Source organism: Candoia aspera, chromosome 12 (assembly GCF_035149785.1).
Source record: "Candoia aspera isolate rCanAsp1 chromosome 12, rCanAsp1.hap2, whole genome shotgun sequence".
Classification (NCBI taxonomy): domain Eukaryota; kingdom Metazoa; phylum Chordata; class Lepidosauria; order Squamata; family Boidae; genus Candoia; species Candoia aspera.
In genome coordinates, this window is record NC_086164.1 from 11,647,844 (window position 1) to 11,663,239 (window position 15,396).

General features: G+C 45.8%; 1 protein-coding gene across 1 annotated transcript; it reads left to right on the forward strand.

Annotated features, from left to right (window-relative positions):
* The first annotated feature begins 1,547 nt into the window (after positions 1-1,547).
* Positions 1,548-15,392, forward strand: NHSL2 (NHS like 2). The gene is made up of 7 exons (XM_063313760.1): positions 1,548-1,857; positions 5,391-5,527; positions 6,893-7,088; positions 9,164-9,295; positions 9,593-11,836; positions 12,545-12,677; positions 14,545-15,392. Exons 1-7 carry the CDS (start codon positions 1,548-1,550, stop codon positions 14,846-14,848), a joined length of 3,456 nt encoding a protein of 1,151 aa, XP_063169830.1. The 3' UTR covers positions 14,849-15,392.
* Positions 15,393-15,396: the final 4 nt, after the last annotated feature.

Consider the following 15,396-nt stretch of genomic DNA (forward strand, 5'->3'; position numbering starts at 1 on the left):
AATTATTTCCAAGGAAAACACTTTTGTATGTTTGAAATTTAGGGATCATGAAAGCTGTCCTGGAGGAGGCATGATCAGGGAAGTTTTCCTCTTGCATAGGGAGTTCTACCAACAAAGTATATCAGAAAGTACCTTGTTTATCTCCCAAACCTCAGAATCCTTGTAAAGTGTTCCCTGGCTGGGTTCACACATACTTCTAATCCAGCAGTTCTCAAACATTTTGGTCTCAGGGCCCTTTTACAATCTTATACATGACTGAGGACCTCAAAGAGCTGTGGTTTATGTGGGTTATATCTCTTGACATTTACTGTGTTAGAAATTAAAACTGAGACGTTTTAAAATATTTATTCATTTGACTTCATGGACCCCTGAAAAGATCTCAGGTCCTCCTGGGGTCCCCAGACCACCCTTTGAAAACCGTGGTTCTAATCCAAGACAATATCAGTATTTGCAACTGTAATGTTAGCGCTGTGTGTGTGGAACATGCTGCGCCCGCAGAAGTCAGCTACATCATGGCAGATAGGAGGTTCAGGTTAATACCATGGATGGTTCACGCAACCTTATGAATCATAAAAGACTGTTGTAGCCTTGTCTCCCATGTTGTGTGAACTGTGCCTTTGGTGAAAATGGACTGTGATGGGTGTCCTTCTTGGTGGGATAGGCCTCCAAAAGGAGAATTGCAGGGGTGGTTCAGGACAGAGGCAGTCTTGAACCTGATGGATCACTTAATAGCAGCCCTCTTCTTCCTGTAGAACTCCAGTCTGACTAATTTCCCACCTACTGAAAGCAGAGACGAATTATTGTTTTGGAGAGAAAGAAATATGCAAGGAAATCCAGCTTCCCACTCAAAAATCAAGCGTTTTTAGGAAAGAAGGAAGGAATGTAACATAAGATCGAGGAAGGGAGGGGGGAAGAGAGTCTCCTACAGCCACTTCAGTTGTAATTCTTTGCACATTTATCTATCATGTTGACTCTCAGGAGGTAATGTATCTATGTATTTATTTTTTTCCTACTCAAGCATTTCAATTCATATCCTTCCAGCAGCGGTGTTTATGCATCCTATTGAGGTAACAGTATTACAAAAGAGAGGAAAAGTCTTCAGTTGTTTAATAAACCAATTCAGTATTGAACGTTTTGTTTATTAAATAAAAGTCAAGCAAGCATACTAAACCTGACCTCAAGTTGAGCTAAAGCCATAGAAAATTGTTCCAGGTCAGCCCTTTCCAGAAGATCCACCAATCTGAAGGGGTGTGGGGAAGAGGGGGATAGGAGGTTGTATACACTGTTTGGGAAATTGCTGTGCAAATAGTCAATTCTGAGGGAATATTCAGTTTATAAGCAAGTTGAATGAAACAGAAATTAAATGGTTGAGCTGGATACCAACAAACTGATTTGGACAGTTCTGTCCAGGAGTAGATATGGTGTCTGCCAAATAAAATTTGATGATTTGATAGTTAATCAGATTGATTGAATCAGTTTGAATGGTTGAATTAAATCAGATCAATGGTTTCAAACTGAACTGATCTTGCTGGATTCATATAGGCTTAATGTATCAGTCTGCTGCTAAAAAATTATTGCAAACGGCAAGAGCTAAGTACTTCAAAAGGGGATCAAGTTCCGTTGTGCAGAGACATCCGAAGACCTCTCTGGGTCTCTGCAACCCTAATGCAAACTTTGTTCTTTTTCTTCCTCTCTGTTTTTTCTCCCTAGCTACTTCCAACTTAGACCTGGATGTGAAGAAGCCTACCCCACCCAAGCTGTTATGGCATCAGCCGGTGAACATATTTTTGGCTCGACCTGTTGGTGTGGAGGACCTGCACCATGAAGCTGAGCTTAATCTCCAGAGCTTGCTGCAAGGTACTGAAAAGAAAGTAGATGGGGTAGGAGATGCTCCTTCTGGAAGATTGTTATCTGTGTGTATGTGTGTGTGTGTGTACATATGCACATACACATACAAATGTGTGTGTGTGTTTAAGAACTTTTCAATGCAATGAAAGTATGCAAAAGAAACAAAGATAGGAAATAGGGGAAAAAAAGAAAAGGGAAGGAAATTAAAAGAAGAAAATATACAATTATGCCTTCTGTCCTTCTTTCTGTCAAGTAATTATCATCTTAATCTTTTCCCCATCCTCTTCTTCCCTTTTTAATTCCCAAATCCAGAAATCATCAGTTTGATCTTTTCTTCTTTCAACAAAAAGTCCATATAAAGTTTCCAGTCTTTCAGAAAAGTCTTTGTTGTTTTTTCTCTGGTCAGACTAGTCAACTTCACCGTTCAACATTAATTTCCCAAATTTCTTTTCTCATTCCTTGTCCATAAAACCCAGTAGGATTATTATCTGTTTATTGACTGCTTTTATATCCTGCTTTTTCCTCGGTGGTGGGGGGCTCCCCTAATTGTATCTTCACAATGATACTGTGAAGTAAGTTGAGTGGACAGAGTGTCTAACCCAGTTACCCAGAACTCAGTGGGTAAGAACAAACTCTGGTCTTCCTAGATTCAAAATCTTATCCCTGATTCTTCTAATACTGGCTGAGCCTTTTGAAGGGTTAGGAAACAACTGGCTGAGCTGTGGTTTCTCATTTCATTTATAACGATTAAATATATACCCAACCTTTCTACTCACCTAAAGACATGGGAGGGTTGAAACCATGGATTACCACCGAAGAACTCTTTTTAGAAGTTGCTGCTGGGTTGTACATTTTTATGAGATGGTGTGAGAGATTGTGGGCACTGGGAAAGGAATGGAAGAGAACGCAGACATAAACAAGAGACTGCAAGCAAGTCTGTTGGCAGCTTATCTCAAGATTCGGCCTGGATTATCTCACTATAAACTCCTCTTACAGTTTCCAATCCTCTGCATTTGTTGCAAACTAAAGTTAAAGATACATTCCAAAAAACTGTAGTTCTTGCTTCCTTGGTCTTGCCCAGCAGCAGGGGGCTTGATATATGGGGGGGGGGGGTTGTTTATTTATTTAATCTATTTGAGTACCACTGCTTATATTGTTATCTCAAGATGTGCTGCAAATAACAATACTGAAAGTATTTAGATGCCTCAATCCTCCTCCTCTTCCTCCTCCTCCCCCCCACACCTTCAAGTCACTCTTGACTCCTGAAGACTGCCTGCAGTTCTAATCCCTGCAGTTTTCTTGGCAAATTTCAGAAGTGGTTTGCCCTTGCCTGCTTCCCAGGGCTGAGAGAGAGTGACTGGCCCAAGGTCACCCAGCTGGCTTCTTACCCTAAAACAGGACTAGAACTCCCAGTCGCCTTGTTTCTAGCTGGTGCCTTAACCACTATACCAAACTGGCTCTCTCAACTGAAACTACAATTAATTAAAATTGATGACTATACAAACCTAGATGTTAAAAGTTGGACAGAGAGGAAGGATATGTCTGTAATATTCACAAAGAGAAGGACTGCATGATAAATTGTTAAACAATTTACATTGCACATTATGTTTTTAGTAATCCTGTTTGCTTCTTTCGTTTGAATATGTACTTAATTATTTGAAATTTAATTTAATTTTGCCCAAAGGGCAAATGCAGACATTAGCCCATACACCCCTGACATAAAGCATTTTTCCTTAAAAAGTTCCTTAAAAAGAGCAAAACTGAGACAGATCTCCCTGTGGAAGGAACAGGTGACTCATAAGGATGAAGAATGGAGAGGGAGGAGAAGGAAAAACTATCCAAGACTCGGAGCTCATGTTGAGCATGGAAAGGAAGGGAGGCATACCATCTGTGGTTCTGATTGGCAGATAGATCAACTAGGACCAAGATAGATCCAAGGTGGCTGGGGCAGTGGAACCTCTTATCTGTTAACCTTGGAATCCTTTGGCTGAAAAACACACCTCTAGGACTAGAACTGAGTACAGGAACTCAGATCTGTAGATATATTGCTGGAGGAAATTTCTTGCATAGAGAAGAAGCTGGTGGCAATAGGAGAGAATACACACACAGACACACACACACACACAGCTCAGGTTTGACTTGTTGGTTCTTAGGGTTCTCTGAGCTTGGTGGCTTTCCTGCAGACATTTCATTACCCAGCTAGGTAACAGTGTCAGTGCATGAGAGAGTGGGGTTTGCTGGCCGTTAATATATATATTGGTTGAGGTGTGGTTCCCCCCTCTTCCTTCCTTCATCAAGCAAACTGTCATGGTTCCTGTTCCAATGTTCCTGAAACATCGTAACAAGTCTCCATGCCATGCCTGACACGTGTTGCTGAACAGGAGGGGGCTGCTATTAGTTCGTACCAGGCAGAGAGACAGATGATGCGAGTGCAAAGGAATTCATACTTGGGCTATCTTGCCTGGCCAAGGTCATTACCCGGAGATTGCCAGCAACCGTTTTGAACACCTGCAGAGGAATGGAGTTGCACTGACAATGGGGGGAGGAGTCTGGGATCACTTGTGGTTTAATTGGGAGAAATCCCGCGCTTTTGGTATTCTCAGCTTTGCCTGTGATTCTGCATACCATTCACCATTAAATTAGATTTCCATAGATCTCTATGTGAGTCTGGTTGTTGATTTGAATTGGCAGTCATTACACAAACTCCAGGCTTCCATGAACTGATGTTGTTACCACATCTGGTAATGAAAAGTCTTCAGAAAACCAACTAAGCTCAGAGAATACCAAGAACCCAACAAGAAACGGATAGCTGTAGCATCCATGCTGGGCTATTTGTCCACCCAACCTTGGATGGGCTGAGGCTGAAAGGGCTTTTTCTTAGGGGTTTGGACCTGATATTCCTGAAGTGAAGAAACCTTAATTTCAACCCAGGAAATGAAGGTTTCATGCTTTCCCACTGAGCTGTGTTCTCTCCACAAAATCTAAAGAGAAACAGGGAGTTTTTCCACCTGACTTAGATTGGTTGCTGAAGGAACATGCCCCACCATGACAAAATTATCCCAACCCCCTGGGTTTTCCATTGGCCATCACCCAAGTTTTGAAACATTTTAGGGATATTCTTCTAAGGGTTTTTACTGTCAGAGAATGTCATTTTGGGGAGACAGAAAAAGGCAATGTTTGTAATACCACATTTTGGAAAGGAGGGGGAAAAAGCCATTGCTAGTTATCCTTTTACAAAACCCAAATGAAAGGACATAAAGAATTCCAAACTTGCAGCTTCCAGTTTCTTCAGAGCATCTCATCAGATAAGTGGTTATGGCTTAAAAAAAAAAAAAGAAAATACGGGGAAGAAGCAAGGACCTTTTGAAAAGGTTGCGACTCAGGTGATAGGTTGGAAAACTGAATGTTTCAAACGTGAAAATGAAAGTGCCCTTGCCCATAGCATAGGCAAGGAATGGATTGTGACCAAGCTGAACCTCCTTCCTTCCTTCCTTCCTTCCTTCCTTCCTTCCTTCCTTCCTTCCTTCCTTCCTTCCTTCCAGAAGAGTATGAGGAACCGTATTCTGAAGCCAAGATCAGTGGTCAGACTTTCCGCTATGCCAGCTCTCCTTCAGTGGATAGGCATCTTGAGTGCAGTCCTCGCCCTCCACCCACCAAACGCATGGAGTTTGTCTTCATGGTGAGTCTGATGCTTCATAGGTTATTAAGGGAAATGTTGGAAGGGGTTCCTTAACTCAAAGCCTCTAAGGCGCCCAGATCTAGTTGGCCACCTGCAGGTGGTTGGGGCAAAGAGGCAACAAACAGGAACAATTGGGAGCCTCCCAGCAAGGTCAGTGGCCTTGTCAAATTCTGGTCGCTCTCATGCAATGGCTGAAGGGCAAGAGGCAAGCCAAAAACTCCATTCATCCTAAAATGCAATGATCCCATCCCGAGAAACCACAAAATCATATGGGAGAATGTTGAAATCTCGCAGGAGTTTGGTACTCTTGGACATATCACTGAAATTTGGGGAAAAGATGGGGTGATGGAAACTGGCATTGGTGAGCATCACATGACCAACCTCTGGCAGAGACACATTAACTCCATCCAGCCACATTTTGCCAGAACGGCAGTAATTCAAGAGGTCTTGGAGATTTTGCACTATTCAAGTCCAGATGTTGCTGATTCAAGTGTGTGTGCGTGCACGTGCCTTGAGGCAGTGCTGACTCCTAGCAGCTAGATGGACAAGTCCATAGTTTTCTTGGCCACATTCTTTGGAAGTGGTTTGCTGTTGTCTGCTTCCCAGGTCTGAGAGAGAATGATTGGCCCAGAGTCACCCAGCTGGTTTTGTACCAGGACTAGAATTTACAGTCTCCTGGTTGCTAGCCCAGCACCTTAAACTACACCAAACTGGTTCGCAGTCTAAGAGTGCAGCCATCAAATTCATTCACTGTTGCATCTTTGCTTTATAGATTCCAGCAGTGTTCTAGCTCTGAAGATAGGCTGAAATGCACCTGGGCAGTCTGGTGCATCTGGAAAGAAGTTGGGACTGGTCATCTGTCACAGGGGCAGTGCTGTGTTCTTATCTGTCCCCAGAAAATTTGCGCGGTGCCATATGTGCAAAGAAGAAAGCTATGGGGTGGAGCCAATGTATTTGACTCATTCTGGCCCAGAATATATTTTGAACAAGGTGGCTTGCAATATGCGATGGAGAGGTATTGATCATGGGTAATAGAGACAGTCCCTGAAAGATGAGACCTCCATTGGAGCAAGATCCCTTTTCAGACTTCAGATAATCTCAAAATCCTCTCTTCACTCTTTCTCACACACGCTCTGGCTAAGTTTACACAGAGCACTAAGCCATGATTTGTTTAACCAGAGTTAACAAGTAAACCATCATTGGCTGGATTCACATCCTGAGCTATAAACAGTAATTTGCAAAACCTATGCTTCGCCTAACACACTAAGCAAAAAATAGCCAATGCCCTAATAGGATAGTGCGATGGGTGAAGTCCCACCGTGGGTTTAGCTGATTCTTCTCCCCATCACCACCACTTTCTGACAGCCCACAAGCCAGCAAGTGAAGGAGAATGAAGCGACAACGCTGGGGGTAAGAGTGGTGGAGCCTTCGCTTAGCTTGCCTGCTACGCCGGACAAGCACCCAGCCTGGACCCACGGATCCCCTCTGCCTGCTCTGGAGGAAACGAGATTACAACAGCCCTGTTCCACCCAAGCAAAGGTTGTCCCCATCAACATCTCAGGTAGGGTAGATCATATGTGTTGGTGTCTGCTGAAGGGCAGTTTTCGAAAACTAAACGGTGGAGCCATGAGGGAGGGAGGACAAGGAAGAGCACGTTGGTTCAGGAGAGAGCAATGTGCAAACTGCACTGAATCTTTGCATCTGCACTTCTGTGGATGAGAATGTTCAGTGTGCCCCACTAGACTGGGGCTTCTCAAACATTTCTTCCATCCCCTTTTGGGTATTTTGTTTGTTTGTGTGCATGTACAGGTAGCCCTTGTTTAACAACTGCCTCGTTTAGCGACAATTCGCAGTTATGGTGATGGAGAAGTAACTTTGTGACCAATCCTCGCATTTATGACCTTCACAGGTCTGTAAAGCAAAAGAAAGCTGAAGTAGGACCATAAACACAGTCGTGGTTTCACTTAGTGACTGCTTTGCTTAATGACCGAGTTGCTGGTCCCAATTGTGGTCACTAAATGAGGACTACCTGTACACTCACGTTATCCTACATTTGGTAAGTGTGAGTACTGATTGTAAGTCGTTTTTTTTCAGCACTGTCATAAGTCTGAAACATTCACTAAACTAATGGTTGTTTAGTGAGGACTACCTGTATGGTGCAATAAAATAACCACCTCTTTCCCTATTTGATTGCCATCACAAAGCATCTCTTGTCTCTGTGCCTTCCTCTTCCTCATGCCTGAGAAGTGCATGAGAAACTCTGCCCTGGTCTGGCCACATTCTGGCATGTTGAGGGTGTTGCAAACACAATCCTTATTTAACAGACTAAATTCTTTCTATTCCCTCATGTATGAATGCTGTAGATATATCTTTCCACTTTGCTTTGTAATCCTGTTTGCATTTTTTCAGGGACAAGGACTTTCCATTCTGCTGACCTCATGGCTCTCTAATGTTTCTTTCCAGACCCTGCACAGAAAAAACCTCGTCATTTTTTGGCAAAAAAACTGTACACTTGTTACAGTTTAGTTACACATGAAATCCATCTTACGGCCCTAGTGTACAGTATTATTTTGCAGGGGTGGTGTTTTTCCTAAGTTCACCCTTTTGTACATGTACAGTTTTTGATGAGAAAGCTATTTGTAATTCAGAGAAGCATGAAAACTGAATGAGCATCCAACCTGGTTTGCATGTTAATTAGGTGAAATGTCTTAAAATGCATGCTGGACGAATGCTGTTCCTGCCCTTTTAAGGCAGCGTGGGCAGGTACTTTAGCTCTGCGCAAGGAACGCCTCTGCTGCATGAGCTGCATTGGGTGCCAGTCTGCTTCCAGGTCCAATTCAAGGTGCTGGTTATCACCTTTAAAGCCCTACATGGCATGGGGCCAGGCTACCTGAGGGACTGTCTCTTTCCAATTACTTCAACTCATCCCACCCAGTCTGGCAGGAAGGGCATGTTATGGACCCCTTCAGCCAAAGAATTTCAACTGGTGGGGTCTAGGAGGAGAGCCTTTTCTGCCGTCGACCCCGCCCTGTGGAGCATCTTGCCCCCTGAGGTGAGGCTGGACCCCACTCTTCTGGCCTTCAGGAAGAGCGTCAAGACCTGGTTCTGCCAACCAGCTTGGGGATCCAAGAGTGGTTGGCAGCCCTGGGGTGGTTGGTGGTTTGAAGACGCTTTCTCCGCCTTTTAGTTTTTCCCTTTTAACTTTACATTTCTTGTATTTTTTTGTACTTTTTATAATGGTTTTTATGACCTTGTATTTGTAAGCCATCCAGAGTCACTTCCGTAGTGAGATGGCTGGGGTATAAAGTTTAACAACAGCAACAACAACAAGGCTTCCATCTCTTCAATTCTCCTTCTCCCCACACTTGTTTTATTTCAGGTAGCACTGACCCTTCCTTCAGCTCTTTGAATGAAACCACACTGGTTCAACTATTTATTGGCTTCTAGTTTTTCCATATTTTCAGGAGCACCAGCTCAACACCCCTTTCCTATCTGGAGGTTAACCCATGTCTAAGGACACCGTTCCCACCATCTATGATGGGCCCGTTCAGTTAAGGCCATCTCCTCCTATCTGTAGTCATCTCTGGGCTTCCCTTTCTCCACTTGGACTGTTGAGTCTCTCTGTCTTGGCTACAGGGCAACCATTCGCTAGGCACGCCAGTGCACGACACTCCCTGTTTAATACAGAGACCGCCATGAATCCCAAGTCTTTGCTGCGCCGGAGACGGACGGTGATTGGCTTCCCGCACCTCTCTCTACGTGATCCAGGTGACCAACTGGAGGGGGTGCTGCACCCTTTGCTATTTTGGCTTTTGCTGGTCAGTGACTGTCATACAGATATATATTTTATTTGTCGATTTAGAATGTATGTTTTGGGTGAAGTTGCAGGGAGACCCCTCCCCAGAGGTAGAACATGGAATAGAAGCATCTGGTTTCTTTACTTCATGACTTTAGCTGCCATGCTGTGCAGCTAAATCAAAGGCTAGCTCTTTTGCTGCGGAGATGTGTTCGAGTCAGGGAGCTTCTCTGCTCTGCTTCATCCTTGCCTTTCTGACTCTTCCCTAGGAAGCAGCAATGGTCCCGTCCTCAACCCACCCGCCACCATAGCCGAGTCCATCTCTTGCAATTTTGTCCCTGATGTGGTCAATGGGAGGACCTCCACGCGCCAAGCCCGTTCTCCTCAGTCCCGGCCACAGCTGAGAAAGACTTTCAGTGACCTTGGGGGAGTCTTACATGGACGAGGTTGCCAGGTACAAGCAGGGCATGCCGAGAACTCCAGGGTGATGTATGCCAGTCCGTTGTGTAATGGCCCCAAAGAGGACCCTGTCTTCTCTCCTGGTTGCAGCATTTCTTCCTTCTGCCACACAAGCCCTTCGGTGAGCCAAAATGAGGTGGCAGCAGAGAGTGCATCCTCGTTGTCTCCTTGTACTCCCAGGGATACTCCAGAGGCAGACCAGCCTTCTTCCTTCTTCATCAGCAAAGACAACGTGGCTGGGATCCATGAGTGTGGGGTGTTTTGCCCTTCTCCTGAGTCTCCACTGGTGGCTGAAGGAGGCTGGAGGTGTGGAACCAGCGAAGTCAAAGCCCCTGCAGCCCCTGTCAACTCAAGTGAAGAGGAATGCTCCCACCTGGAGAGGGAGCGCATCATGTGCAGATTCCGCGAGAGGTCGCTGTCTGTCCCTACGGACACAGCCTCCCTGTGTTCGGTGGACATTGGGGGCAGCGAGACCTGTGGCCTCAGTTATCCCAGTGCCAGTTCTGAGGGGAGCACCAGTACGGACAACATCTCGCTGGCTGTGGAGCAGGAGGCCCGAAAGCAACGCCGGCAGCGGACCAAGAGCATCTCTCTCAAGAAGGCAAAGAAGAAACCCTGCCCTCCCACCCGCAGCGTCTCCTTGATCAAGGAAGGGCAAGCGAGCCCAGCAGAGGCGAGTGGCGAGTTGCTGCCCCAGGATCAGAGACCCAAAAGTCTGTGTTTGCTGCCTGATGCGCAGGTCCACAGCAAAGCCCAAGGTGACCCAAGGAGGGAATTGGAGAGCGTGTCATACGCCCAGCAGTGCTACGGGCCTGAATGGAATTCTGGTGATCCTTATTGCTCCTTGTCTGGATCCAGCACTGCTACTGGGACGACGGTGATCGAACTGTCCAAGGTATGTGGTAGTTCCGAGTCCCTCCCTTCTCCTTCGGTCTCCCGGGCCACCACACCATCTCAGCTCTGTGCCGATGTGAGTCTGAAAACCTCCTCCCCAGGGAGGTTGACAGGGCTAATGTCTCCCTCCAGTGGCTACTCCAGTCAGTCGGAAACTCCAACCCCAACCGTTCCAACATCCATGGTTCTGGGTCACGTTCCTCACCAGAGTGGGCGGACAAGGCCCCTGGTGCCTGAGAGGAAGTCCTCCCTACCCCCGGTCTCCCCCATGGAACGAAGCCCCAAGTCTCGGCTCTCATTCGACCTGCCGTTCGCCCCACCAACTCATCTGGACCTCTCGGGCTTGAAGATCTCACGCAAGAGTAAAGCCAAAGTAAGCCGACACCACTCAGATTCTACCTTTGGAGCCAAGATTGGTCCAAAGCTGAGCCCAGTGCAGCCGGTTATGCCAATGGTGACCCAGCTAGACCTGCGCTCTGTCCGCTTGCGTTCCATCAGCCGATCCGAGATCGAGGATAACCTGGACAGCCCCGAGCCAGTCGAGGAGCCTGGCAAGAAGATCCGGCCCCCGGTGGCGGAAAAACCACCCCTCTTCCGAAGGCCACCAATGCTGTTGCACAAAACGCCACCAGTCCAGGAGGAGTCCCCCGTGAGCTCTCCCACTTCTCCAGGGACACCACAGGGGTTGGTCCCTGCAGAGAGCATTTATATGGTGGCCCGGAGGCCTGACCATTTATGGGATGCAGGCACCTGGAGCCCCACAGAATCCCCCTCTGCTGAGGGGGCAACGTCTCCCATACAAGGCACCACAGGGACATTTTTCTCCACTTCACGGAGGCTCTCTGAGGACAGCTTGGAGGAGGAGGAGCAGATGAAGGCCAAGCTTCTAGACGAGGGGGTGCCTGCGGGAGAGAGCCGTAAAACTAAAGTCCCACCTCCTGTCCCAAAGAAGCCTAGTGTGCTTTATTTGCCGTTGGTGACTTCCCCGCTCCACCCAGGGTCTTGTCCTGGAGATCAGAGATTGCCTCCTAGCCCAGTCATCATGCTAGATGAGGATTCTGCCTACTCCGAACTGGCCGCCTACAGAGTGCCGTCACCTGTTGCCGACGAGGTGACTATAAGCCCACCTGCTGCCGACGTATCATGGGGAGACGTTTCAGGTAAGCATTCTTGCTTCTCCTACTCCAGGGTGATGGAGGGAGGGACCTTGGCTCAGTTCAGGAGTAAATGTCTGATTACTGTGTCCTTCTTGAGAGTTGACAGAAGTTCAAATAATCTGGAAGCACATGTGTCCTCTGCAGATGACAGTGCATTTTATAGCCTTTGCAGACCACAGTAGTGAGACTTCCACAACACTCTGAGCCAGAACAAAACACACAATGACTAAACACAGCCTTCCCCAATATGGATGCCTTCCAGTTAGCCATACGTATGGACTTCAGGATTCTCTGCAGTGGTCTTGTGGCCTCTGGAATTCTAGGTTAGGAAACTCAGCTAACGTCTGCTAATGTAATCACAGACTAATTTGAGACTTATGGTGCAGCTGGTGGAGGGCTTACAGATTTGGGTTGCAAAAATCCAGGCAACCACTAAATAGCTGCAAAGAGAAAGAAAACAGTTTCCTGCCATTTTGTGGTCAGCTGGATGGTTTTCCTGAAGATGGTAGGAAGAGACTCAAACCAACACCTTCCAAGCAAAGTTTGCCTATTTTATTCTCCCTTCCGTCATACACAGATAAACCCCATCGCTGACTTCTGTATAGTTTTCTGGTTTGGGAAATACCCTGTTTCTTGTATTACTTGCTGTCTGAATCTTGCTTGTAGGAAGCAACCTGTTTTTTCCCGAGATTCTCATTTTCTTTTCCTTAGGGAACTCTGTGGGTTTGAGGAGCAAAGAGAAACGCTTTGTAAGCGACAAAACAGCTGAGTCAATAACCGAGGAAGACGACGATGTCTTTGTGACAACCCGAACCACAGAAGATTTGTTTACTGTCATTCACAGGTGAGATTTCACCCAGGAGATAACTCTTGGGGAACCGTCTTGTGCTGCTTGCCCAACCCACGTCCCTGGTGCCACCTCCCCTTCCCACCAGACAGTCTGCCTTGAGTGGATGAAAGACCTGGATTCAGTTCCTCTTCCTTTGTTTTGTCCCTGTTCATTGCTGCTTGTGTTTCCTCAGCTCAGCTGCCGCAGATACTTTTGGCAGATCTTACAACCGTTCACAATGGACAGTCTATGAGCCACAGGCAGCCCTCCTCCTGTTTACTTTTTGCAGGCTCCAGACCCCTTCCCCACAATCACATGTGTGAAGTCCGGTGGCAAACTGCCAGATTACAACAATCTCCCCTTTAGAAAAATGTAGAAATTACATAAACATGGTAAGCCTCCATTAAGCTCCCATGTTACTTTTTTGAAAGCTATCTCCCTCCCCCAAAAGTTGAAAAAAAGAACTGACAATGCCAGCCCCACCATCTCTGGTAGCATCTTCCCATCTCTGGTACAGCTCTTGCAATCCTCCACAAACTTTTGTAACCCTTGTGGTTTGGTTCTAGTCTAGAATCTAGGATCTCCATGAATGAACAACTGGATGGTTTTCCCTATATGTTGTTCGACTGCAACTCCCAGCACTCCACATCTTTAGCCATGCTTGGTAGGGCTACTAGGATTTGACATTCAACAACATCTGAAGGGCTGCCAGATGCTCACTCCTGGAGTTAGGAAAACCCCACCATCTCCTCCATTGGCTTCCTTGCTTCTTAAATTACCGCCACCCACTTTAGTTGGCCTTTTAAAACTACCATGTCTTCCCCCAGTGTTACGAGATTTCAGCAAGGATGCTGGTTTATTTGGATAAAAAATCTCTGCCATTCACCACTGGACTAGAGACACCTATTTTTAAATTAAATGTGGGCAGTCTTGAGATTTGCAAAATACCTTGAACCATCCAGTTAAACTTTCACACTGATTGTGCCCAGCATCACTTAGTAGGCATCACTTCCATAATATAGTGCATATTGGGTCATCAATGGAGTAGACTGAAAACTCACAGGATAATTCTAGAATTAGATGAAATGGCATTATATTTATTCCCTTGTGTTTTACAACACTGATGTAGTAACATCTAATCATTGACCTATGTTTTCTCCAGAATATTTCCCCATTTTAATTTTTGGAAATAATGGAATAGTAGCAAACTCACCAAAGGGGTGACTGGTTTTCAGTGGTACTTTTCCATCTTTTCAAATAAGTATGGTCTTGATGAGAAAGTAATATACTAATATCAATCTATAATCTTACCTCCACTAAAACATCTCCTCTTATCTCTCAGATAGATCCTCTTCATCACATTTTTAGGAAAAAAATCAGTTTTTTAAAAAAAACACAACTAAATATTACAATATTTACCCAATAACCATTTAAATGAAGGAGAATTATAGCACTGATTTCAAACAGTAACCTTGCTTGGGACTGCTGTAGGTGGAAAGTCATTTGCCATTTTGCTAGAACCAGGGTGGTGTAATGGTTAGATTGGACTAGATCCAGGGAAAATTAGGTTCAAGTTCAACCTTAGCCAGAGAAGACTGCTAGATAATTGTGAGCCTGTCACTCTCTCTCAGCCCAACCTAGCTCAGAAAACTGTTGCTGTGGAAGGAAAAATCGAGAAGGCAATACTGTGTGCACCACTTTGAGCTCTTGCAGATGATGGATGGATGGATGGATGGATGAGTCAATATAGCTTGTAGTTTGTGTACCACTAGAAATTCCTCCCTAGCTTCTAGCTGGCTCCCTGTGTACCAAGTGTTGGTTGTGATACTGGTCATCCCTCTATTTCTTCCCAGAGTTTCTCTTATCATCTATTTGTTTGCAGATCCAAGCGGAAGCTACTGGGTTGGAAGGAGTCCAGTGACTCTTTTGGCAACCGGCCAAATTCCCAGGTGCCCACCAAGAACACCGCGGGGCTAATGAGCAATGAATGCCCTCCCAGCACAAGCAGAACCTCAAGCAGAAATGAAGACTTTAAGGCTCTCCTTCAGAAGAAAGGGGGCAAGGGGGCCTCGGGCATCCGAACATCTGCAGCTGAACTTCTCAAGACCACCAATCCCTTGGCTCGGAGGGTCATGACCGAGTTTGCTGTGGATGGGACAATCCAGAGCTCCAGAATCCAGCCCTGAGCTTTTTTAAGAGCAGGGTCATCTCTTTGCAGTATACCACCTTTATCATCCTCCAATCTGACTTCAGGAGTGAGTCTGTCCCCCTTGAAGCTTCAGCATCTGGGCTGATGTGTTTCCTGAAGCCAAAATGTTTTCTGATTTTTACTGGGTGGGTGGGGGTGGGATGGGGAGATGACTCTGTATGCAAGAAAAGGGTCTTAAATGAAGAGCACACCCATCCCTTGTGGAATTTGCCCCACACTTTCCATTTAAGGAACAGAAATGTTGGTTCCTTTCTTGGGTTAGAAAAAAAGACTTGCACAAGGGATGTTCCTAGAAAGGGCTATCATAGGTGGGTGTCAGACTTAGGCCTAACACTTTCCTCCCTGATTGCATGAGGAACAAAATCTCTCTCTCTCTCTCTCTCTCTCTCTCTCTCTCCTTCTCTCTTTCCTTCTCTTCTTTTCCAGGTGTACAAATTGGGAATTCCCCATTTTGATTTCTTCTCCGCAACGAAGCTAACTTGGAACTGTCCAGTTTCTTTGACATGTGGTACTTTAAGTGCTTGT